The 24,184-nt window shown below is 51.8% G+C and overlaps 7 protein-coding genes across 7 annotated transcripts; 2 read left to right on the top strand and 5 right to left on the bottom strand.

The window, feature by feature from the left end:
* Positions 1-1,376: 1,376 nt before the first annotated feature.
* Positions 1,377-2,649, bottom strand: PpBr36_01587 (uncharacterized protein; the record flags this gene model as incomplete). The annotated part of the gene is made up of 4 exons (XM_029888772.1): positions 1,377-1,576; positions 1,730-2,090; positions 2,187-2,455; positions 2,547-2,649. The coding sequence occupies 4 exons, from the start codon at positions 2,647-2,649 to the stop codon at positions 1,377-1,379; spliced, it is 933 nt and encodes a 310-aa protein (XP_029751761.1).
* A 4,845-nt stretch (positions 2,650-7,494) lies between these two features.
* On the bottom strand, positions 7,495-7,911 carry PpBr36_01586 (uncharacterized protein; the record flags this gene model as incomplete). Its single annotated transcript, XM_029888771.1, has 1 exon — positions 7,495-7,911. One exon carries the CDS (start codon positions 7,909-7,911, stop codon positions 7,495-7,497), a length of 417 nt encoding a protein of 138 aa, XP_029751760.1.
* Positions 7,912-8,437: 526 nt separating this feature from the next.
* On the top strand, positions 8,438-10,393 carry PpBr36_01585 (uncharacterized protein; the record flags this gene model as incomplete). Its single annotated transcript, XM_029888770.1, has 2 exons — positions 8,438-8,594; positions 8,676-10,393. The coding sequence occupies 2 exons, from the start codon at positions 8,438-8,440 to the stop codon at positions 10,391-10,393; spliced, it is 1,875 nt and encodes a 624-aa protein (XP_029751759.1).
* Positions 10,394-11,182: 789 nt separating this feature from the next.
* On the bottom strand, positions 11,183-12,013 carry PpBr36_01584 (uncharacterized protein; the record flags this gene model as incomplete). The annotated part of the gene is made up of 1 exon (XM_029888769.1): positions 11,183-12,013. The coding sequence occupies one exon, from the start codon at positions 12,011-12,013 to the stop codon at positions 11,183-11,185; it is 831 nt and encodes a 276-aa protein (XP_029751758.1).
* A 2,379-nt stretch (positions 12,014-14,392) lies between these two features.
* On the top strand, positions 14,393-15,419 carry PpBr36_01583 (uncharacterized protein; the record flags this gene model as incomplete). The annotated part of the gene is made up of 3 exons (XM_029888768.1): positions 14,393-14,568; positions 14,706-15,010; positions 15,079-15,419. 3 exons carry the CDS (start codon positions 14,393-14,395, stop codon positions 15,417-15,419), a joined length of 822 nt encoding a protein of 273 aa, XP_029751765.1.
* Positions 15,420-16,553: 1,134 nt separating this feature from the next.
* PpBr36_01582 (uncharacterized protein) lies at positions 16,554-17,383 on the bottom strand (the record flags this gene model as incomplete). Its single annotated transcript, XM_029888767.1, has 3 exons — positions 16,554-16,971; positions 17,116-17,321; positions 17,381-17,383. 3 exons carry the CDS (start codon positions 17,381-17,383, stop codon positions 16,554-16,556), a joined length of 627 nt encoding a protein of 208 aa, XP_029751764.1.
* Positions 17,384-18,354: 971 nt separating this feature from the next.
* On the bottom strand, positions 18,355-22,080 carry PpBr36_01581 (uncharacterized protein; the record flags this gene model as incomplete). The annotated part of the gene is made up of 10 exons (XM_029888766.1): positions 18,355-18,468; positions 18,564-18,698; positions 18,761-18,852; positions 18,931-19,144; positions 19,245-19,278; positions 19,353-19,424; positions 19,535-19,622; positions 19,730-19,778; positions 20,479-21,175; positions 21,704-22,080. Coding segments are annotated over 10 exons (1,872 nt in total), but the record flags the coding sequence as incomplete, so codon positions are not given.
* Positions 22,081-24,184: the final 2,104 nt, after the last annotated feature.

Here is a 24,184-nt window from a genome sequence, read left to right as displayed (position 1 = left end):
TTTTAAACAACATGGGTCCTTGTGTGTTCTCAGCCCGCTCGCTACGTGGCTACTCAGGCGACTAGAAGACCTGGAGTATAAACCAAAACAGGCAGACTTTCTCAGCATAACCATTTTGAGCAAGGCTTATGACGTCAGGACCAAAATCTGGTTGCTTCCATTCTCTTCCCTGGGACATGATACATGGCATTGCTGCTCGTGCCTTGGGCCGTCGGCAGTATTTGCAGATCGTTTCATTCTTCCGAACTCGGGCGGCATGAAAAGAAAGAGAGAAAAAAATACACACAAAAAGAGAACCCAGATACATAAACTAAAATAGAATGTCGAGGGTTCATACTTAAATACAATTCAATTATGGCTGTTTCAGTGTACAGTCCAGTTTATTCTGCCGCTTGATGACGTTACAATACGGAAACGACATGGAATATACAGAGGAGCATCGCCTCCGATGAAATGGGAAAGAAAATAGCAAAAAAAAAACAAAGTATGTGCCCCCCCATTGTAGGAAAGGGAGGCATGCTTTTTTTTCTTCTTCCTCATAATTGAGCGAGGCCCGTCAGGCAACTTCCTTGTTCAGTCCGGGGCTTGTAACTCGCCCAAGCAAAATGAGCCTGAAGTTGACATCGGATCAGCTTTTTGAGGCCACCTGAACAATTTTTTTTTTCTCTTCTTTTTTCTTCTTCATGACACCAGACGAGAGGGGGAACATGACTCTAGAGTTGCGGTGGCTTGGCAGTAAAAAATACTAAGCTTGAGCGAGCTGAGGGGCTGGACTTGGGTAGATTGTTGCGCGGCCGTGTTACTTGATTCCAAGTGCTGCAGAGCCGTTTCCGCCGAGTGTCTAGCTTACATTTGTCCTATTTGCCATATGTAATCCAAGGTGCTCACTGGCTCCAGTGGATCCCCTCTCAAAGGTTGGAATCAAGTGATTCATAGGCAAAAGTGCGGATGGGCCCCAACCTGATGTTGTTGTGTCGTGGCTCCAAGGCATCGCACAGACGTTGCCCGACTTGCTGAAGTGAACATGAATAGTTAAAATATCTGTCGGCCGCGCTCTATTTTTACAGCTGAGGTTCCCAATTACGTATAAATCCAACGCCCTTTGAAATAAAATAAAAAAAAAGACCCCGAACAATGAACAGAAGAAGTCGGTAAAGTAAGGGGGAAAATCATCCCCCATGCAACCTGAAGCCAGCAGCTTTACCGCACACCTCTCATGCACCGACCATGACGGGGGGCGCATTTGTAGTTGGGAGTCTGAACCAAAGGTCGTGCGCAGATTTCGAACTGGTGATGGTATAATATGGTTCTTTTTTCTGTTATAATCGGCATCCCTTTCTCTTCCGCATAAATAACCCATCCCAGGCCAGCATCCTTTACTCGGCGCTATCTTCAGTATCTGCGTCCGCGTCTGTGATGGTCTCGACAAAGGTCATGGTCAAGCCCTTGTCACCATCAACGTTTAGGTTGACGGCATCAAGGGCCGAGTCACTCCTTGAGAAGATCCTAGGGATTGTCGGAGCGCCAACGGGGATGGCAATGTCGCGAGCGGCGAGCTCAGGCGAGTTCCTCAGCGCTATTGCTCGAATACTTTCAGTCAGTAAAGGGGTTCCCCCCAATCAGGGCTTTGCTACAACCTTTTGTTGTAGAACAGGTCCCTGAAGGATGTGCAAGGGCATGCTGGTGCGGAACACATCCAGCCAATATTCCTAGTCACAGTGCCACTCACAGGCAGGGATTCCAGATCGAACATACATGGTCGTCACTTTGACTTTTTGGCTCACACCAAGGTCACGCTTCTTGCGCTCCTTTCCCTTGCCGGCAGTAGTAGGGTTGTTGTCAACGATAATACCAACGCCAGAACCACCCTCCTTTGAGCCAGTACCAAGCTGGACCTTGGGACCCTTGGTGAGAGCCTTCTCGGCGAAGGAAAGAGCAGCCTGGAAGCTAACGAGGTCGCGCTTGGCGATGGTGGGGGTGTCCTCTTCGTGCTCGGTCTCTTCGGCGGACGCGGTCTCGCCTTCGTGGTCTGCCTCCTGGCGGGGGGCGATGGCCTTGCCCATGCCCTGGAGAGCAGCGATCTGCTGAGCCTAAGCAAACCAACAGGATTAGACAGTGATCAAACAAGGACCTATTGAGGAGTGGTTGTTGTGTATTCAAGCAAATCGAGGTGACGATCATCTTACCTGTTGCTCGAGGGCCGGGTTGGGAGCCGAGGCGGCGTCGGTGGCGGGGGCGGAAACTATCTGGGAGGACTGTTGAGACGACGCCGCATTCGACACTGGCGATGCTGCGGCAGCCGCTGCACCCGGTGCCGAGGCGATCGACGCCGCTCCAGCCTTCTTCCCACCCTTTGCAGGAGCGGCACCGTTAGCAGCGTTCACCGCGGCACCTTCAAGGGCATTCATTAGGCTAGAAACCTCTTCTCCTCCTCCGAAACTAATTTCACCATCACCTGTTGCCCCATAGTGTCAGTTATATATTCGATTGTGCGTACGTGTGTGCAAACAAGTTTTTTTGTTTCATCAGCTGGGCTAAGAACTGACCGACTACCAAGGCGGGCGAGTACGCGCCAAGGTTGATATTAAGAGGCACGGCAACGGCCATGCCGGCCAGGCCGATTAGGGTAGCGAAGCGGTAGTTAACCATTGTGAAAGATTTTTTGTGTTGATCACTTGCGGAGCGATCTGAATAGGGCGAGGGATAGCTGGGGCTGAAAAAGAGAAAGAGACCAAGTCTTGTGGGGTTGTTTAAGTTGTAATAGGATACACACGACCAGCGGCACCGACCAGCGAAGAGCAAAAAGAATGGCTTGAAGATGAAAAAAAAAGGGTGTTTAAGGGGATGGTTTATGAGCACAGCTGATGGAAAATGACTACGTAGGAAACTGTAAGCATGGTTGCCGGGAGGTGTGTAGGATATATACTTTCCATTGAGTTTACAAGCCCGCAACCTCAGCTTGAATCAGGATAGCCAGGAGACCTAGCATAAGAGGAGACTGCCAAGACTCCAGGGGTCTTTTGGGTGAGGCTTGACGCAACGTTGATCAAAGAAGCTGCAGGCCCAAAGGCTGCCCATGGGGGCCCACTCGAGTCGAGAATGACCAGGGAGGCGTCTGGGGAGGCATTGGGATGCTTAAGCAAGCAAGCAAGCAAGCAGAACGCTCCACTCGATCAAGGGCCGAAAAAACGGGCTAGAACGACGAGGTATCTACCAAGTATCTTGTTTAGAACTCAGCTGGGGACTGAACAAAAAAAGGTTACTGTTGGGGCGAAGGTTCATCCCCTCAGCTGAGCCAAAAGAACAACAGACATGACAAAGAGGTCCAGGGTATTGGATTGCGAGGAACTCACCATGATCGGGTTGCGACCGCTGATCCGTCGCGATATTGGTTGATATTATCGCTATTATTGAACATCAATCCTTTCGACAACTGTGATAGCCTGAGCGGCGGTCCTTGACAGCCATGCGCCAAGAGATATGGTACAGAGTCTTGAAACGCAAATCAACGAACAAGCTGCAAACAAACTTGCCAGAAGGGGCAGAACTGCGGAGGCAAGCTTATACTAGCACGCTTGGTGGACCAGCATGCCTGGTGTTGTAAAACAGGCGGGCTAGTCGGGGATTACAGAAACAACTATCTTGCCTTGCGTCTAAAAGGAGGGCCGACTTGGTCGAGACCAATATCCCTTGATGGAGCTTGGGTTCCACGTAGAAGCTGTCTTTACAATGGCTGGCAAGGTTTGTGTACGTGCGCGTGTGCGCGCGAGCGAGAGAGAGAGAGAGAGAGAGAGAGCGAGAGAGTAGGTCGATCCATGGTAAGTTAGGTGCGAAACGCAAGGGGAAAAAAAAAAAGTTGCCGGTACTTGATAGTAGCAACAATCCATAATACTGAAAGCCTGTACCAGACAGACACTGACACACAGCCATGTGTTCGGAAAGACTTTCCATATGGCAAGGCTGGATACCACCCTCAAGTGGGTCAGTCAATCTTGAGACCTTGCCAAGAAATCGCATCCATGTCGAATCCACGGCGGAGCTAGAAACACTGTCAGTCTCCAGACCTGTGCATGCTGCCCGGGGGCCGTTTCCACGCATGGCTTTTTTTTTTTTTTTTTTTTTTTTCTTTGATGTGTCCGGGTGAAATTCGATGCTTGGGGGATCCTTCGAGCCGTTATCGCCTTCAAAAAGGATTCGTGCAAGCAACAGGGAGTAACTAGACCCCGGAAACTTCTCCCTAGCGACATCCTTAGCTTGATTCATCGACGTGATTCGGAGGTGCTAGTTTTTAACCTGCTTTTGTTCCGGAGGTTGAGACTGATGACTGATGCAAACGAACCGAGGCAGGCATGGTTGAATTCTCGCTGCCAGCTACGCAACAATCACGATAACTGCCTCTCTGCTTTATTAGCCATCGTTTGTTTGAATCGTCGTCGGTCGGTCAACAAGTCAGCTTAAGGATGGGATCAGTTTAGGGAAGGTTTGGCGGCGGCGCCCAATTAAAGATCGACTTTGTACAAAAACAAACAATTTATTGATTGATCGCGCAGTGTCTACCGGATACGTTCGGGAGCAACTTGTCAAGAATTGACTTTTGGCGTTTGTTTTCTTTTTTTATGTCCTCTATCCACGGGGCTGAAAATTTGATGATGTGCCCTTCTCCATGTCTTGGTAAAAGGTTGATTTTGCTTGGGAGCGGAAGATTGCGTCTGGGCAAAAATGCTTGGTTTTGCTTCGCCATGTCTTGGGCTTTCTTTCAATTGCCCAGTGCTTTTGGGCGCAACTTTCCCATTCGCCATTGACTTTCACCGTTGCTCTTTCCCATTTGCCCGCTCTTTTTTGGCAAATCTCTTGGCTATCAGCGAGCCCCTTACAGCCAAGTCTTGGGCGGCTGCAGGGCAATTTACTCCGGTTCTGGCGTGTTGGGGGTCGTTTGGTGGGGCACCGGGTGCACGAGCTCTCTCTTGTCTCCCCCCCCCCCTCCCCGCCTCCCGTACTAGGCACCCTGCCAGCGGCCTGGGCGCAACTTGGGATTCGAGACCCACCCCGGTCGGATATTATCAATCTAACGCATTCCATATATATAGAGTGCAACTGCGGTTTAACCAGTTCCAGTATGGTCGAGTAGTAGAGAGAGCCTCGAGCCTCGAGGTTACCACTCACTACCACATGAGCCCCCCCCCCCCCGGTCCCCTCCAATTCGCAGTCTGAAAGAGGTCAAAAGAATTTGCTTTCCTCTTTCCCCGCTCGCGCGTGTCAGAGCAACAAAAGTGATCGAAGCACGAGTAAGGCCAAGGTATCCATCCGGGCCGGCATTGGGAACTTCCAGCGACAGACAATCCATGCTTCATGTCCCCAAGTCCAACCCTCCAAAATAGCAAGGATACTACTGGCTGGTTGCTCGCCGGGCGTACTCTTTTTTTCTTCTTCTTTTTCCCAATGCGACAAAACGCCACTTGGAGACCAGTTGGGACGCTGCTATTTGAGGTTGCAAAGCGCTGAAAATATTCACAAAGAATCAAGTAATAGACTACTAGACTAGACTTAGTCCACCCACCTTGGAAATACCTTGTTGCTGAGTTTGAACTGGCTGTCACAACCTCCTTCACCACCAAAACATCAAAACATCAAAACATCCATATTTGACAACGAACCACATTGCCTGCTTGCTTTTGGGTGGCTTTGCCGACTCCGGGAATAGAATTGGCACATACGTCCCAATTCTCCTGTGTCAAGTCGTGAGAGTTTGTGTTCAAACGGAATCGTTTCTATTGAATGCTCCGGGAAAGGACGGAACAAGCATTGCCAAGACGATGCTTTTTAAGAAGATGAGGTTGCCTCGTCATCAAAATCATGACACGCTATGGAGATGGTCACAAGGTTTAGGGAGAGAGAAAAAAAAAAAATAAGCCTTGTCATTTATCAACTTCCTAGGTCGATGCTATTCTGTAATTTTACCGGTGTCTAGCTGTACATTGCCACCTTTCTTTCTACCAATCCCGTGCTACCGCTACAAACTGCCCCCAATAAATCATGCTTGATAAAAGCAGCGCTTGCAGGTTTAGAGGCAATATTGCCGGGACCCCCGCCCTCCTGAGACTAGACCCCGTCTTCGATCCCACGCCGTGAAGCTCGTGCGATCCGTTTATCTCTAATTACTGGGCTCAACTGCCTTAGGAGATTTTCTGTCCTTCCCTCACCTTTGTGTGTGTGTGTGTGTGTTGTCGATCAGGATTGCAAAACACAATTGCCATCCCAGGTTTCAGCCACAAGATGCAAGAGTTCAAAACCGGAGAGCGGCTGGCCTTATGATCCAACGTGACCTGCCTCACCGAAAGGAAGCGATATACCTAGACGCGAACTGTAGATCCGTAAGATGTAACCCTGGACGCAAAACGGAAGTCGATCAAAATGCCCCAAGTCTGAACGCCATCAAAATAGTGAGTTCCGGCTATATTGAGGATAAAGCAGAAAGAACTTTTTTTTTTCAAAAAAGAACAAATGCCAAAGTGATTTACTATTCTGGTTCACATGAAAGATCTGATCAGATGCTTGGAACGCATGAGACACGTGCAAGTCGAGAGGCCCACTGGCCGTTGCACCTTGTTCCAAACCTCTGCTCGTTTCTTGCCAGATTTTATCCAGACTCAGGGGCAACCAATGAGAAGAATAGACGAAACACTGATGGGAATTCATGCTTGAAGTTGCATTGTCTGGTACTGCTTACTATGTGAATGTGTGTACATCTGCCTGTCCCAAACAGAGTTCCCGAGCCCTTTGCGCTACTTTGGGATCATTTTCTTTTCATACCTAGGTATATCGGACGACGCACGACCTCCTTACAAAGGCTCGAGAGATACCTCAACCGGCGTACCCAAGTCTGCCTTTGAGCCCAAAATTTTTTTTGGTCTTAGTCAAGACGCCGACGACATCGTACCATATTGCAAATTGAGCATCATCATTGGTAAACTGACTTGCAAGAATTCAAGTCAGCTGAAAGTCCACGATCAGGTCTTTCCCCCCCTTTGCCTGCGACAGCCCCGTCCACGAACGCTTCCTTGCCAAAGTCGCAACACTTCATCCCTAGGCTAAGGAAATCCGTTCGTACACAGAACCTTGGCGGAGTATAACGCAGCCTTACTAACTATGGCGCAGCGTAATCGTCTCGGAATCCCCCCAATCTATCCGATTGTTCTTCGATCGTCTTGAATTGCGGTATGGGCGCGATGACAACCGACGGTCGGTTCTTTGACCAAAGAGGGCTTGGGCATAGTACCAAACGAGAGTTGGAGTCTATTGCGAGAGGCCAAGCCAAGGATGGTTCGTTTTCACAAGGTTTGTGAAGGCCCTGTCGGCACTTTCAGGCAGGATTTGAGTGGTTGCTGCGGTCCCTCAAAAAGCCCAAAATCAGTCCTCCCTGCTCGCTCCGGTATTCACCAGCTAGTGCAAACTGAGCAGTTGATTCCGTGAATATCGGGTTTCATGCATATGAAATCATATCCGGAAACCCGACTCGGGCCAGTAATTGAACATGAGGTACCCAACCAAACAAATGGTGGCCAACGCCGCGGTGAAGCCAAGGCATGGACTCGTAGACGAGTCCCTCTTCTTCATCGACCGCAGCATCTCGTTCCGTATCTGGTCGCGGGCCTCCTGACGCTGCTTGAGCTGCTGCTCCCGGCGCTCCTCGCGGCCAGGAGACAGCGCCCGCCTTTGCACTCGTTGCTTGACTGGCACAGCAGCCGTAGCAGAAGCCGCGGCCGGTGCCGACCTGAACATGCTAAAATCGGGCGCCGGTGGGGCGGCACCAGGCCCAGACTCGGGCCCAGAGTCGTCATCACCATCCTGCTTGGGCCGGAGCGCGCGGAGGCGTCGCTGGAGCTCCTCGAGGCTTGTGTTGTCGTCGGCCATGGTGTGTAGGTGCTAACTAGTCTAGTAGTAGGGAGGCTGGATTGCAGATTCTCTAGTGCAGCAGATGTTTGAGACTTCAGTACAGACACTGCGATCTTTGTCCTGTTTTCCTTCTGTCGATGTACTACTTGGTGAGTGCGTCGCTCAAAAAGAATCCCCCGTCGCTTTTGGCCAATTTTTCCATGTTCTAGTGACTGCTATTGAAGGAAGCTGTCCGCCAATGACGTCGGCGGGTGTCTTGAGTTCCCCACTTTTCACGCCTGACGCCCCGGCAACGGGCAACGCTTGTTGACATTGGGCGTCGATTGCAACGTGCAACAATTTGGAGCCTGCGGCTGGGTCTGGAACTTATGTACACTTACTTGGCTGGGCAAAATCAGAATATACAGAATCCAGAGCCAGTTCCACATTTCAGAGCATTCCAGAGAAGAATGCAAAAAAAGAAGAAGTCCACGTCACAATTATAGACAAAGAACTGACGGAATTCAAAAGTTTCAGGCGGCTTTCAACCCGCAGCAGCAAAATCATGCCCGCCGCTTCTTCATCATATTCGCGGTCCGTCCGCTCCTACGCGTCGACGCCTTCCCTCCGATGCCGCGATGGTCAACCGCCGCCCAATGCAAGGATGGATGCTGGTGGCAATGTGCGGGTCGTCGTCCGAGTTAGGGCATTTCTGCCTCGAGGTAAGTTGTGATGGAACTTGGACAAATAGAGCAAGTAGCCTTGCTCACTAACTAATCGCCTTGTCACCTATGTCCCCATAGAGCTGGAACGCGGAGCCCAGTGCCTCGTTCGCATGAACCCAGTGACCCAGGAGACGACCCTCCTCGTACCCAACGATGATGACCCGGCAAACTCGAGGGCAAAGTCCCGAAAGGTGATTGAACAGAAATCCTTCACCTTCGACAACTCCTTTTGGAGCCACGATAGGAACGACGAGCACTATGCGGAGCAGGCCGATGTCTACAACCATGTCGGTGAGGAGTTTCTCGATCACAACTTTGAGGGCTATCACACATGCATATTTGCGTACGGACAGACGGGCTCCGGCAAGAGTTACACCATGATGGGCACCCCGGACCAGCCGGGTCTGATCCCGCGGACCTGCGAGGACTTGTTCCAGCGGATCGAGGAGGCCCATGAAGAGTCGCCCAACATCAGCTATAACGTGCGCGTATCCTACTTTGAGGTCTACAATGAACACGTCCGCGACCTCCTTATGCCCGTGGTGCCGAACCAGCCGCCGTACTACCTCAAGATCCGCGAGTCTCCGACCGAAGGTCCTTACGTCAAGGACCTCACCGAAGTCCCCGTGCGCAGCCTCGACGAGATCCTGCGATACATGAAGATGGGTGACAGGTCCCGGACCACGGCGTCCACAAAGATGAACGACACATCGTCCCGAAGTCACGCCGTCTTCACTATAATGCTCAAGCAGATCCACCATGACATGGAGACGGACGAGACGACGGAGCGCAGCTCGCGCATCCGGCTTGTCGACCTTGCCGGCAGCGAGCGCGCAAAGGCCACCGAGGCCACGGGCCAACGCCTACGCGAGGGCAGCAACATCAACAAGTCGCTCACGACGCTGGGCCGTGTCATAGCCGCCCTTGCGGACCCTAAGCACACCTCGACCCCGAAAAAGAAGAGCAAGCAGCAGCGCGCCGGCGGCGAGCAGATCGTGCCCTACCGCGACAGCATCCTCACGTGGCTCCTCAAGGACTCGCTAGGCGGCAACTCGAAAACGGCCATGATTGCGTGCGTGGCGCCCTCGGACTACGAGGAGACACTCTCAACGCTGCGCTACGCCGACCAGGCAAAACGCATCCGCACCCGCGCCGTCGTCAACCAGCAGGACGCCATGTCGTCGGCCGAGCGCGACGCCCAGATCCTGGCCATGGCCGAGGAGATCCGCCAGCTGCAGTTGTCGGTGTCGGACTCGCGACGCCGCGAGAAGGACGCCCGCGACCAGGAGGAACGCCTGGAGGAGTACCAGCAGAGCGTGGCCGCCATGCAGCGCCTGATGGAAGAGCGCAGCCTCGTGGCCGAGGGCAAGATCCGCGCCCTGCAGACGGAGAACGAGGCCTTGCGCTTGCACCTCAAGCTCGCCCTCGAGAGCCTCAAGAACCCCATCCCGGCAGTGCCGCTGGTGCGGGCCAGCGGGCCCGATGCGGAAGGCGAGACCAAAGCAAAGACCGGCATGGATGGCGGCGAGGTAGATAAGGAGAACGCCTCATATCGCGAAGCGGATGTCGACGACGACGACGACGAGGACGACGATGACTCGGAAGACTATGATGACGGCTACTCGACGGACCCCTCCGACCAGGGAGCCGACGACACGTATGAGGAGATGCAGAACCTCCTCAAGGACCTGGGCTTCTTTAAGCGCAAGATTGAGGATGACAAGCAGCGCTTCTTTGGCGTCGGTGAACTGGCTGGCGGCGGTCGTGCGCCGCTCGGCGGTAGGCCGAATGTTTGAGACCGCGGCTGAATAATACGGATGCACTGGTTCTGTTATAAGGCATTTTGTTTGTTTTAATCTGTTTTAACGACCGGCGAGGCGCATAAGGGAACGGCGTTTGTTTGAATCTTAGTTTTGGGTTTTGTGTTTATTATGGTAGTATGACAGTATTGCTTCATAGGAGATGATGAACATGGCCACATTCTTTGGTTTTATTAGAACAACAAAAAGAATAAAAGACAAGATTTTGTTTTGCATGTCAGTAAGGTGTTGATTCTTGTGATTGGAAATATTCCGTAAACTATGAAACAGCAATCCACGAGCAGAATTCCGTGGATTAACCAGGTTGGTGGCTAAGAGGGACATGGTTGATATAAGGCTACCCATATTACAACCACCCAACACGTTTGCGAAGGCTTCAAGGACTGTGCGTCCAGGAAGATGGATTAGGGATAACAAGGTGAGCTACGTCAGCGTAACTGGGGGAATATCGGTACATGTTGGAAAAGTGAGAAAGATGAAGAGACGATATGGTTAGAAGGGGCGGTGGCATGAACCCTGAAGAGGTTCGTGGGTTAGAAACGATATGGCCCTTGGATGTGTCTATACCCGGGTGAAGGATCAAACACCAACAACACGGCTACCATCCTCCATACTAATAATTGTACAAGGCTCAGACATCCCCGTCTGCGACTGGCTGTCGGCTGCAGATTTACAACATGCAAATCTGCAATGGGTGCGTGTCCTTTTTGATGTTGGTCAAGGTCATACGACGATGGCCTTTTCTTCTTCTTCTTTTTTTGCTCGTTACTCCACCTCCTCGATGAGCTTCTTTGTCTTCTTCTTCTTCTTCTTGGGAGGATCCTCCACGGCGGCCGGCGATGACAAGCCCAAACACTTGCTGTCAACCGCAGGCGACGCCGAGGCTGGTGACTGCGTGCGCTTACGGGCTGCAAGCCTGGCGTTTAGAGATGGAGACAATGCCTGTGCGCTGTCCTGGTCGGCGGCGTCTGAGCTGCTGCTGCTCGTGCTGGACCCGCTGCTGCTGGTAGTGCTGCTGGGCGAATCTGGGTGCCCCCCGGCGGCGGCGTCAGTCGCGACGCGGGACGTGGGCGTCTTCTCGAGGACGATGCACGCCCTCCTACCCGGGGAGCCGGCACTGGAGCTCGTGTCCGAACCCGACGAGTCCTCAGATGATGCGCTGGAGCCAGCGGGGCGAATCTGCAGCGGCTTGCTGCCGTCCCCGCCGGCGCCGGTGACGGATCCCGCGGGCGGCATGGCGAGCTGGAACTCGTCGTCGCTGCCATCCTCTGACCCCGGCGGGCGGGTGTGGGTGACGGGCTGCTGCTTCTCCTCGAGGATGCCGGCGACGATGTCCATCTCGACGTGGACCTGGTCTCTGGCCTCGTTCTCGCCCAGTTCGAACCCGGAAGAGGATGGTGCGTCCGGGCCGGGCGTCGAGGAACTCTGCTGGACGGCGCGGTTGGCCTTTTCGATCTCGGCGAGGAAGGACGGGATGCGCTCGGCAAAGAGCCCTCCGTTTGCCAGGAGTTCGTCGCGGTTGACGCGCATGACGGGCTTGTTTGCCGCCTGCATGCGGGCGCGCAGATCGACTATATCGTCGTCCTTTTTGTCCATTTTAGGCTTGTTTGACAACCGACAGTCGTATGTCTGGTGAGGGGTGGTTATGGTGTGGTTAGTCGATTGGTGGTGCTTTGAATATCAAAACTGAGGAAAACACCTGTGGTTCTTGAGTGGTTGTTTCATGGGTTTTGAACAAGGGGAAACCACGACAGTGTATCGGGCTGTGTTGTGAAGCATATGGCTCGGTTACAGGGTAAAAAAAAAATATTCTATTGCAGGAGCTTGATGCCCTGGCAACTTCGACATGCTAGTAAAGTTCGTGGTGCCAAAGTCCACAGCGCATATTGACTGCTGGTAGATAACATAATAGCCGCGAACTTGCACATGTAGAGTGCATCTGCGGTATATACCATAAATTCAACAACCAAAAGAGGAACAAAAAACTCCAGTCTCTAACAGTTCATACACTCCCAAGGTGCCGCAGGATGCCAAGCCGCGAAATAAGGAGAGAACTTACTGTATAGTAAAAGAAGCTTGCTGATAGAACGGCCCAATGGTAGCTCGTGTGGATCCAGTCATATAATTGTCGTTCCAGAGGATATGCTTAAAAGCTAAATCTTTGTTGCTGCGCTCTTGCCAGGCCAGATAGAGGACGCCACGTTCGCTGAGCAAAGTACGCTATGGCGATAACGTGTTCGAGTATCTCGATGTCGATTCAGGATGAATTTACCTCCAGATCACCGTACCAGTCAAACTCAGTAAGGACGATGCTGAAGTGATCATGATGCAGTCGCGTGTTCCTTGTCACTCAACCCAACCAGCGCAGCAGACAGGCAGCGGCAAAAAAAAAAAAAAAAAAAAAAAAAAAAAGAAGCCACACAAATCAAGAGAGATACAGACCCGTACAAGATCGTAAGTTGGTTGTTTTCGTCTTCACCCGCAGCGAGCGTGAGGTTATAGCATCAAGCTGTTGCATTCGATAGTACACGCATCGGTCGTGGAATGTTTCGCAAATCTTTCACGGCGGAATTCAAGGCTCTCCCGGCCGCTCCCGCTGGGGCCATCCGGGAAGCCAAGAGTAAAATTTTAGTCAAGTTTGCGGCGGCCAGAGGTGGGGCCCGGCCGCCGTGGTCCACTGACACAGGCGTTAGCGGAGCCGCAAAAGGCTAGTGGCCTCAATTGCCAGCGTTCCATTATTCTAGTCAGGAAATGTCCTCCATTTTGTGAAAGAAAAAAGAGGGGCAACCTTTGGTACCAGTTCAATAATTATAATCGCGATTCAAACAAGCAGATCCAGATATTTTTGACCAACGCGAGCTCGCTTCCCAATACCCTTTGGCAGTAATTAGGCAGTTTTCTCATAAGAAAAAAAAATAGAAATAAAGCCAATGGTTCGTCTCAACTCGTCTGCCTCGTGGTACAGGCCGATCGTTTGCATAATACGTTACTGCGACTGAACCAGACAACCACATCAGGCTTCATCTGGTCGCGGGCGGGGCTACCGTCAGCCAAACTCTCCAACCACATGACCCTGCCGACTCGCTGAAACAACAAGACGCTGGGGAATACCTTGACTCGAGAGGGGGGGCCCGTGGTATCCTATTTTAGCGCATTACTTTATATTGGCTGTAAAGTGGCCATTCACGGTCTTGTAACCGAGCTTCCGGGTCGCGATTGTCATTCCAGAGGACACATGTAGTGTTTCAGCCAGCGTCGAGGCAGCATGGGACGCGGCAGTTGGCGTCTAGATACAGTGCAAGCCCCTGCCCGTTGTGTTTGATGGTTAAACCGAAGCTACCACGTTCCTCTCTGTTCGGATGGAAACAAATAGGTCTTAGGTCTTTTTGGGACTCTTCTGTCGATAGCTTCATTTCCGAGGTTAAGGCTGCGTTGACGGTCTTTTTTCTATTGATTTATCAGTGTGCCTTTGTTGTCACCACCTAGCGGCGATTTCTAGCAGTCTAGATCTAGATCAATTGGTCTAGAAGCTCAATACTCCGGTAGCTTACTTGTACGGTACTCCCCTAGCTTGCCTCGGCTGCCCCTCGTCAGCTTTCAGGTCCCCCTGCTCGTTGGCTGCGTTTCAACGCCAAGGCCGCGTCTTGGATAACCAAGAAGCCCCTCCAAACCGTGGAGACCCCTTTTTTTTTCCCTCTGTGAATGGTTGTACACCAACGATCAGAACAGCCGAAGCAGAAAGACATATATTGACACCTTTGTCTTGTGGTTACTCAACTTCCTTTGATCTAATTGCAAATCTACCCAAACAGATCGACCGCTGCAAAGGACTAGCCAGTACCTCACACGACAGCTGCACTCTTTTAAAGGCCAAGGCTAAACGAGAACGCTTTGCTTTATACAATATATATATATAGTAACGAAAAACGAAAAGAACTCAAAGACCGACCGCCCTACACCCGGTCGATCACCATCATGGCCACCCGCCCTACTCTTACCACACATGGCCTGTCCAGCTTGTCGCAGAGCTCGGACGTAAACTCGCCAAATGTCAACTCTCCCGCCGAATCGCGCAAGCTGGCCATGAGCAAGATCCACAACACTTTGGGAGACAGGCCACTTCAGCACATCTGGGCCGTCTGGTTCGACCGGTGAGTGAGAGGAGCAAAAACGAAAGACAAAAAAGAGGGGGGAAGGATCAGGAAGGGGGGGTTTTTGGCAATGGCGAGAAGTACTTGAGTCAAAGAGATGCACCAACTAACGACTTCCCAACCTGCAACCAAACCAGGAGCCAAAACAAGGAGAACCAGGCCAAGGACGGCTCCTACCAGGTCCAGCTCGAGCAGCTCGGCGCCGAGATTGCCAGTATCCAGGATTTCTGGAGGTACTGGAACAACACGCCCGTCCAGTACATCAAGATGCGCGAGTCCATCTACCTGTTCAAGAAGGGGTTCAAGCCCATCTGGGAGGACCGCAGGAACATACACGGAGGTAGCTGGACGTTCCGCGTGCCCAAGAACATCGGCCCCGACGTCTGGAAGCTGGTGCAGCTTGTTGCGATCGGCGAGGAGCTCCAGGATGCTCTAGAAACCGGTAAGGAAGAAAGACACACCCGCAAGTTTTGGCTGTATATAACTGACCTTGCTTCTTTCCCCGCTTAGGCGACCAACTCTGCGGTGTAGGCCTCTCGGTCCGTTTCAACTCGCACCTCATCTCCATCTGGCACCGCGACTCGTCCAAGCAAAAGTCCATCGACGCCATGGTCAAGGTCGTGCTCGACACCCTGCCCGCCGAGCTGCGGCCCAAGCCCGACAACTACTTTTACAAGAAGCACTCGGACCATGCCGGTTTCAAGGCCCCGCCCGAGCTGCAGGCCGTCCTCGACTCGCAAAAGGCCCGAGACGCCGCCGCGGCCAAGACGGCCGGTGGTGATGCCCCCGCCGGTGGCGAGGCCTCGGAGAACCCGGTTCCCGAGATCAAGGAGCCCGGTGCGGACAAGTGAGCACCGGGGATTGGAGGGGGAAAGGTGGTGCTACCCCGGTGTATCGGAGGGGATTATAGATTCTAATTTCTAACAAATCATTGACCTGGATTTTTACGGTTGTTGTCTGGAGATGGGAAAGTGCAAAAGCGGGTAGGTGGCTCTTTGGATATAAGCTTTGTTTGCACACTTGAACAGGCCAGCCGGGGCATTCGAACGCTGTTGGGACATCTCGACAAGATTCAACGATGTCTGCCGGGCGGCGATTGGGGAGGGTTGGGGACCCTGCGTCCTCGGCCACAGCGTATGCTAGTTGTGTGTTTTGCTTTTCTTTTTCTTTGTTTCTTTTGTTTGCATACTGCCGGCGTTCCGTGGGAGTATATACATGTCGTGGCTCCTCACTCGATGGATATTTGGAGAAATACCACATCTTTGCATACGTTACATTGGAAGGAATGTCTTTAGTTGATCGAACGCCGAGTAAGAAGCCCAGCTTGAACCTGGGCCCAAGTGTGTCTGGTCTGAGTGAGTCTGTTCATTGTCAGACGCTTCCAACGTAATGCATTAAACATATGCGCCACTGCCTAGGTGCCCTGAAAACGGCAACATTATAGATTTAGCATCTGATGAGGTGTTTGGTTACTGTGTAAAAACTACACCATCTCGCTGTTATTTCCGTCCCATCGTTACTGTGCGGCCCTCTCCTATCTCATATGCTCTGCGCAGAAAGCGAGGATTTGTAGGACCTCGGCCGTCTTGCTCGCCAGAGTCTCAAGCGGCAATTCAACTCTCTTGCACTATTAGACCTGGCCTGCCTGATTTGCATGCCGGGGGGCTTAGAAAGGCCAAAGAAAAGCTGGGCGCAGTCTAGTGATTATGTAGATATCCCCGAACCCCAGAGATGGTCGCAGACGGGGATTATGGTGGATGCACATGGGCAACCTCCTCTGTTGTATTTGTGGTGCTTGGGCAGGACAGCCAGCCAAGCGTGCTTCATACAGAAGCAGTTGTCTTCATGCTGTACCAGTCCGGGATTGCGGTGCCTAGCAATAAGGGAACCCTAGCCGGCTGCTCCTCGGTTCCTTGTCGGAGTATGCCGGCTTCGATTCAAATTCGTCTTGCCCCTCCCCCTTGCAAACTTTTCCCACTCTTACCTCACCTCCACACGCCAGCGCGACGCATGACGGCCTCAAACTCTTGCCTGTTGACGCCTTTCCCGACGCCGGCGCCGCCGTTGGCCTCGAGTATCATGTCCCTGAGCAGGTCGTCGTCGACCTCGTCGTCGTTGAGCATGGACGCGACGCGCCGGAGGTGCGCCATGGTGATGACCGACTCGCTCGTCCCGAGGTGGCTGAGGTTGCTGTCGTCGTCGTCGTTGCGCCTGGTCGTGAAGAGCGCAAAGGCGTCGTCGACCTGCTGCACGTGCGCGTCCGACGTCCGGTGCCGCGCGTGCATCTTGAGCGCGCAGATGGCCACAAAGGACGGGTACTGCGCGAACCCTTCGTCGTCCGGGTCCAGGATCGACACGAACTCGGCCTGCTCGGCGGCGTCTTTTGGTGGGATGTCGAGCGCTCTGCCGAAAGGGCGTTGGGGGAGAAAGCCCGCCGCGGTTAGAGATTGGGCAAATCGTGTTTTTAGAGTAGTCGCTTGTATAAAGAAAAAAAAAAAAAGAAAAAAAGAAAAAAAAAACATCGTTTTTCTTCTCCCAGATACTCACATCATGGCGCGCCGCACATCATCTATGGGAATAACGCCTTCCTTCTCACCCTCCATGGGCTCCGAGAAAAGGCTGAAGGCCTCCTTGATCTCCGCCTCCTCCTCGGCCGTGATATTGTTCTCCTTGGCCAGTTTGGACTGTCGCTTCTTGGGCGCGGGTTTGGATGCGCCGGCGCCGGCGCCGGAGGGGGCTTTGCGCTTGGCTGGCTGCAGATGTGCGTCAGCGTTCAGTTTCGTCAACCAAAGAAACCAAACAGAGAGCTTACCATGATTTGCTTTTGTGTCGCTGTCTTCGGTGGTTTTGGAGTTTATCGCTTTTCGAGTCCGAGAGGGCGACGGTTGTGCCTCGGGGAGGTCGAGCAGGCGCCGTTGCCCGGATTAATCACATAACTACACTAGACTGGTACTTTGTAAGTTGCAGACGAGAGCGCGACAAAGACGGGAGACAGCTGCTGGCTGGTCGCAAAGTCGGCCATTCACATTCCCCCAAATCCCAATTGACATTGACGCATCCGGGTGGAGGTGGGGCTGGGAACGGCCGGCTACACAGTGATATTTTGGCTCAAGTGTGCATTGGCGACACTGTCCAAGTGGGGATTGCCCAAGCGCCACTACAAAATCTCTCAAGAAAATTTCGCCGAGTTTTGGGTCGTCGTCTTTCATTCACACAAACACCCGCATGCAAAAGGCGTCAAAATCCTGGAAACGTCTCCGTCGATATTACCTCTGCCGATTTTCAACGGCATGTAAGAGAGTCCGTAGCCATTCCCTGGCCGGCTTTATATATTCACAAAGCCGTGTTGGACTCTGGACAGACGAGAAGCCTGGAGACAAGAAGCCCTATTGAGGCTTGGTTCGAGGCATGTTCCCTCAGCCTTCCTTCCACTTGGTGGAGTAGCTTCAAAATTAGCTAGAGCTTGCCGTCGCCTCAAAACCCCAGGATGAGCAAGTGTGGACAGTGAAGCAAGATAAACATATGGGATCTGATACGTTCAGATCCTTCCACTGTATCACTTTACTTGCCTGATCTCTTCTAAAGGACTGGCAGTTAGTGGTATGGCGGAGACATCCCATAACTGTAGACAAGGTAGAGAATAATTGAGAATGGACAGTGCAAGATCCGTGCAGCTACTTGTGGTAAGTTACTGAGTGTAATACAGTCAAGTCGATGACAGGTAGGTAGGTGACTAAGAACTCGTCACGCGTTCAAGGCTCACAGAGCCGCTTTGCCTCCATCTAGTCATTTGAAGTTGTTCTTCATCTCGCGGAGCTTGGCCATGACCTTGACTGGGTCTGTCTCGCCAGTCGCCTTTTGAACCACTGGATCGTCCATCCGCATAAAAACGTTGTGTTTCTGAATGAAAGGAGTCAGACGTCAATGGTGCCAGCGTATGAAGCGTATGAAAAAAAAAAAAAAAAAAAAAAAAAGGCTCAAAAACAAAAGCGTACCTTCTCGTCACCAATGGTGAATTGGCCCGGAGTCTCCTTGTTGTTCTCTGCAAACTCATGCAGCTTCTGAACAGGCTCGCTTTGCAGGACCGAGATGGCAAACTTGACGTTCGACTTGGTGTATTCATGTCCAGGCTATGGTGTCATGGCGAGTTAGTGAGGAAGATGGATGAGACTAGGGAGACTAGGTGACCTACAAAGACTCGAGTATCGTCCGGCAAGGCAGCCAAGGTCTTGTTCAAGGCAGTATTCATCTCTTCCGGAGTTCCCTCAAAGAACCTGCCGCAGCCTAGAGCGCACGCACACTTGCATTAGTATGTACGGCCACACTATCAATGACGGCTCTTCGATAACCTTGCAAGCCTACCTCCGTGAAAGAGGGTGTCGCCAGTGAAAACGACCTTGTCATCTCCATCCTGCATAAACCAGCAAATACTGTCCTGCGTGTGACAGGGCGTGTATAGGCCCTTAACCTGGATGCTGCCAAAGGGGAAGCCCTCTCCGTTGGCAGGCGTGGTAGTGACGGCTTCGCAGTTTTTGCCTCCAAAGATCGGCAGGTCTGGAAGGTTCAGTGCATCGCGCTGTTTTTTTTTTTTTTTTTTTTTGGAGAGAGGTTTGTGCATGTCAGCGGCCTATACGACAAGTTAAACAGTTATACCTTCCTCGCTTTGCATCACTAACAAATTTCTTGTTGCCACCAGAATGATCCCAATGGCTAAGATAGAAAACAAAGTCAGTGACGGCTTGACCTCAAGTTCTGCATTGATCACAAGATTATCGTGTCCTTACTGGTGGGTGTTCACAATAGCCTTCAGGTTGATTTCGCCGGATTCGATGGCTTTCTTGACAGGAGGAGCGGCCCTTCAGCCCAGGTCAGTAAACCCTATTTTACTTGCATAACATGCGCGATGCCCCAGACGATACACCACCACAGGTGTATCTCTGAACCAGTGACTAGGACGGCAGCTTACTCTTCCGGATTCGCCGGATCTATGATAACAGCGTCCTTGGACTTGTCGTCAACGACCAGGTAGGCGTAGTTGTCACTACTACCCACCCCTAGTAGCGGGCCAGTTCCGAGTCAGCCACGACTGTACCGTAACAGCATCGATATACCGCAGTAGCTGTAGGTAATGCTGGTAGTCACTCGGGTGGTGCGGGCTTACACATGGGGATAGACTTGATCTGCATGGTGCGTCGAGGAATGAAGGAGAACTACATAGTACAGGGTCAGGTCCTTGTGGTTAGTACTAGCTAAAGCGCGCCCTAGACGATCAAGCTTTCTCCGTAGCGTTCGCCCTCTGACCCCGAGTCAGGTGCCGGTGGCCATGGAAGCGTGGGTGTGTGCCCAACTAACACTTGGTGTAAATGCCTTTGATTTAATCCCGAGAAGCGGTCTGCCCAGTCGCACAAAGTTCATACTGGTACGACAGTAGACCAACAAAGATAGGCTGAAATTTATCAGCGGATTGGATGGGTTTCGAAATAATTCAAAGTTGGAGAAGGTGATTACAAATAGAAAGAGATCTTTGAACCTACAGAGTGACATTTATCATCGCGATGATAATCCAAGGTGGGGAACCGAAGGTTTGAGGCGGGTACAGTAGATTTGATCCTTGAGGACGGTACAGAGGCACTGTACATCCGTTCAAATCGAACACTCACGATGATGTAACATCATTATCAACAAGAAGTTCAATACTATGGCATGGCTAGACCATGGAATCTACTCATAGTAGTAACTTGGCGGGGTACTGCCTTCTGAGGCAATGCTGTTACCCAAGCGTGCAGCTGACTGGAGTGGTCTCAACACCTGTCTTAACCTCCAGACTAGACGAGAGAGCCTGGCTTGCAGTAGGTGGTAGGTAATATTAGCATCAGAAACAAGACGGCGCGATCCTTCCTCCATCTAAACAACCCCTATCGGCTTTTGTCGCCATGAGCCTTTAGGGCGAATCCAGCCACCCGCTTGCTCGACATCTTGAGATGTTGTGACCATGACATCGGCGGTGACGCCCTGCATCTGTACTGGCGCCTGGTCTAGGTCAGACCTCGACGCCCCTCTATCCTCGAGCAAATCTGCACTGCCGTCATTGTCCCGTGCCTGTTCCATCTCGGTGACCTGCCTGGCCAACTTCAGAGTCCCCAAGACCAACCTGTTATCCATCGGGTGAGACGCCCCCGCTTCGTCACCGATCGCGTCAAGCACGCCAAGGACTCTCGCCCTGCCCCATCTCCGGACAAAACTGGCGATAGTCGGCAGATCCTCCTTGCCCATATCCAGATAACGCCGCAGCGCATCTCTGCACGCCGATGCGGTCGTCAGTGGTACTTGTTCTGCGTGTGGTGCAGCAACACTACGGTCGGCCACAACCGGGACTTGGTCCTCGTCCCCGTCTGTAGCCGAAAGTTGCTTCCAGTAGTAGTCCCAGATCCAAACCAGACCGGCCTGGGCGCCGGCACGTAGCCTGGTCAGCGAGGGCAGCTGTTCATGCGTAGCCTGATGCCGCAGCTCGACGAAGTTCGCCGGTAGCCCGATGGTCTTGGCCACCGAGTACATGCTCATCTTGTGTGCCTTGTCCTGGTGGCTGTCGAGAAGCCCTGTTACAAAGCTAAAAACAATAAACCCCCAAAAAAAGGTTTCGCAAGGAACAGTGTGAAGTTTTTGTTAGTCTCTAATAGTTCTCCCTTTTCTTTGGGTCCTCGCACCAGAGAAAAGAAACAAGACAGAAAAGAAACAAACATGTAATGTGAATCGGGGCTAGCGAAAGAAAATAGCTGGGCAAATCTAAAGGCTTGCGGGCTCGTCTTCCGAGTGCCGAAGCTAAAGGGTCTAGCTTGAAGACCCTGAGCCCGAGGCTGTGGTCTGGGGCGCCATCTTCAAAAACACATACGCCCAGGAGATGAGTGTTAATGCAATATGTGCAGGTAGGGAGAAAGAAAGCTGAGGGGTCCAGAAAAATAAAACCAAACCGCCACAAGACAACCAAATGCGAACTACTAGCCCATGCGAGAGAGAGAGAGAGAGAGAGAGAGAAAAAAAAAAGAAAAAGGAAAGAAAGGAGGTAGGGGGCGTGTATGAGGATGAGAAAAGAAAAAGTAAAATAAAAATAGAAAACACATCCAGCATGGCAACGCACCGACTGAATGCGGCCGAATAGGAGGCGCGCACGGCATACGAAGAGTTGGAATCGGTGGCGCCCTTCCCAGATGGCAGCAAAATCGACTCCTCGTCTGCGATCATGGCGGCGATCAAGAGGGCCGTGGACTCGACCATGTGAGGGCAGCCACCGCGCTGCATCCACATGGACACGCGAGACACAGCGCTCTTCTTTTCCGCCCTGCTGCTGGAGCTGGAACTGGAGCTGAAGCTCGATGAAGCTGCGGTCGCAGCGGCAGCATTTCCCGACGCGGCTGTGGTCGTGTGCTGCGAGACTTGCTGGGGGAAGAATTGTCGACGAACCTGGAGTAGCTCGCCCCGGTCCTTCCACGGCGTGAAGACGTATTGCACCATGTCCTAAACTGCTGTTTTTTGCTTTATCTCTGTTCTTTCTATGCCGGCGTTATGGGAGAAAAAAAAAAAAAAAAAAACCTCAGTGCACTTTTTTCCGCGTATATTGCCGTGCGTTGTTGGTTTTTTGATGGGAAATGAAGTTGATTGCTGGTTGGAGTGATGCCTGCTTGCAGCGTGCAAAGGTTTTTCTTCTTCTGTTGATGTGGCCACCGCCCGTCCATTCTCAATCCCCATCAAAAACCAGGTTAACTCGCAATTAGTTGACCTCCGACAATAGATCCAAAGACAACAACAAAAAACAACAAGTAGGTCCTCGTTTCCATGTCAATTGCACAGAGATACTTCAGCAGCTCTGGTCAACAATCCAAACGGGCCCAGCAAGCAAACCAGTCGCGCAATAATCACCACCCCCCCCAGGCGTTCACAGTTCAGAAGTTTACAGACACACACACCATCGTCAAGCCCAAATCCCTTCCTATCGTTCGAGGGGGCAGGCGAGCACAGTCAGATCAGACCTATCGCGTCCCGTTCCTGTCGGATGCAGTCCAGCAGGCATCAATCGGAAACCGACAGCATGTTTGCCTTAATTTAGTGCCTCTGCACTTGAGCATAAGTCAAAAAAGAAACGCAAATACAGATTACACTATACTACACAAGTCTGTGCAAAAATGGCTGGCGCCTGGGCCCTGTGATCACAAGCCACCGGCTCCTACCAGTACCCTTGGGTAGATATTTAGTAATTCCCGACATGCCAAGGGCAGCGGGCAATGCAAAGGAGAAAGAAAAGTAAAATGGAGAAGCAAAAGGCTGCAATCTATACACAAAAGTCCCTTGCTGAACGGTTGCCGGCCGCCCATGTCGTCGAAGAAGTAAATCCTGTGCTTTCCAGCTAGCAAAAAGCGGCAAGGCCAGAGCAATCAAAAGGCCTGTCGATGGCCATTCATTGGAACGGAGGCGGAGGCCTCGTCTCCAGCGAGGGCTCATCTCCGCTGCCAGTCGCGGGAACCCAACCTGCCTATCCGTATTCTCCTTTGGCCCCTTAACAGCTCCCCATGTCACACGCCAGAAAAGGCAAATCGAAAGCGGGTTTTGCGAACCGTCCGCGGCGTTTTCGTAAATTCAACTCTTTGCACCGCCCCTCTTGTTGAGTGGAAAGGTTTTGACCCTTTCTCATCGTCTCTTTTCATTTTCTTGGGTCAATGGTGGTAAGTGAGAAAAATAAGACTACCGACAAATTTGGCCCAGGGGTGGGGTTCACTTTTTTTTCTCCCCCCCCCTTTTTTTTTTTTTTTTTAGGTTTTCTTCAGGGTTGGCTACTGTACGACGTAGCACCAAGTAGGAATGATCACAATATTGCGCAAGTTGGATCGACCTTAAGGCATTAACCGCATGAGGTCAAGGATGGGGATTGACAATGATTACCTTTGAGTTGCTGACTGCATTGCGGGCGGGGCAAACGGTTTTGTCTCCGGGTACAAAAAGTACCACCACCACCACCACAACAACAAACAGCAACAGGTTCGTACCACCCCCTCCCAGATCCCACGATGACTTGACTCGGGCGGGCTTGGTAGGGTGTTCCGCAGGACATTATTATAGTTAAGGGGAAAGAGGGTTGATTAGTGGGCTGCCGAGACCTCGCAGAAAGTAGCTACTGTAGCAAGTTTGCTTTGTCCCGTCCGTCCTTTCGGTGGAGGTGTGGACATGCAAAGATTTTCTTGGAACAAACCGAGGATCGAGTGACTAGAATTATGAAAGGCTACTTTGTAACAGGTTGGGGCGGTTCTAGATTTCTACTCATCAGATGCTGCCCGTGTCACTACTATACAAAGTAATATTAGTGTCCAGGTCGAGGTTCTCTCCCTGTGAAGTCCCTGACAATTCGTAATTGAAAAAAAAAAAAAAAAAAAAAAAAAAAAAAAAAAAAGAGTTATATTATTGTCTGACCCCGACGCAAGAAGCTTGCTCGCAACACACAAGCAGTGTGAAAGGAGCAAACACTTGTGTCTGGCAGACAAGGCAAAGCAAACCAAAGAGAGGAGTGAGACAATTGGATGGGCGTAAGGGGAAGGGGTGTGTGAATTTGCTGCTGGGGACTACGGTTAAA

The sequence above is a fragment of the Pyricularia pennisetigena genome, chromosome 2 (assembly GCF_004337985.1).
Source record: "Pyricularia pennisetigena strain Br36 chromosome 2, whole genome shotgun sequence".
NCBI lineage: Eukaryota > Fungi > Ascomycota > Sordariomycetes > Magnaporthales > Pyriculariaceae > Pyricularia > Pyricularia pennisetigena.
This window is presented reverse-complemented; position numbering and strand designations above follow the sequence as displayed.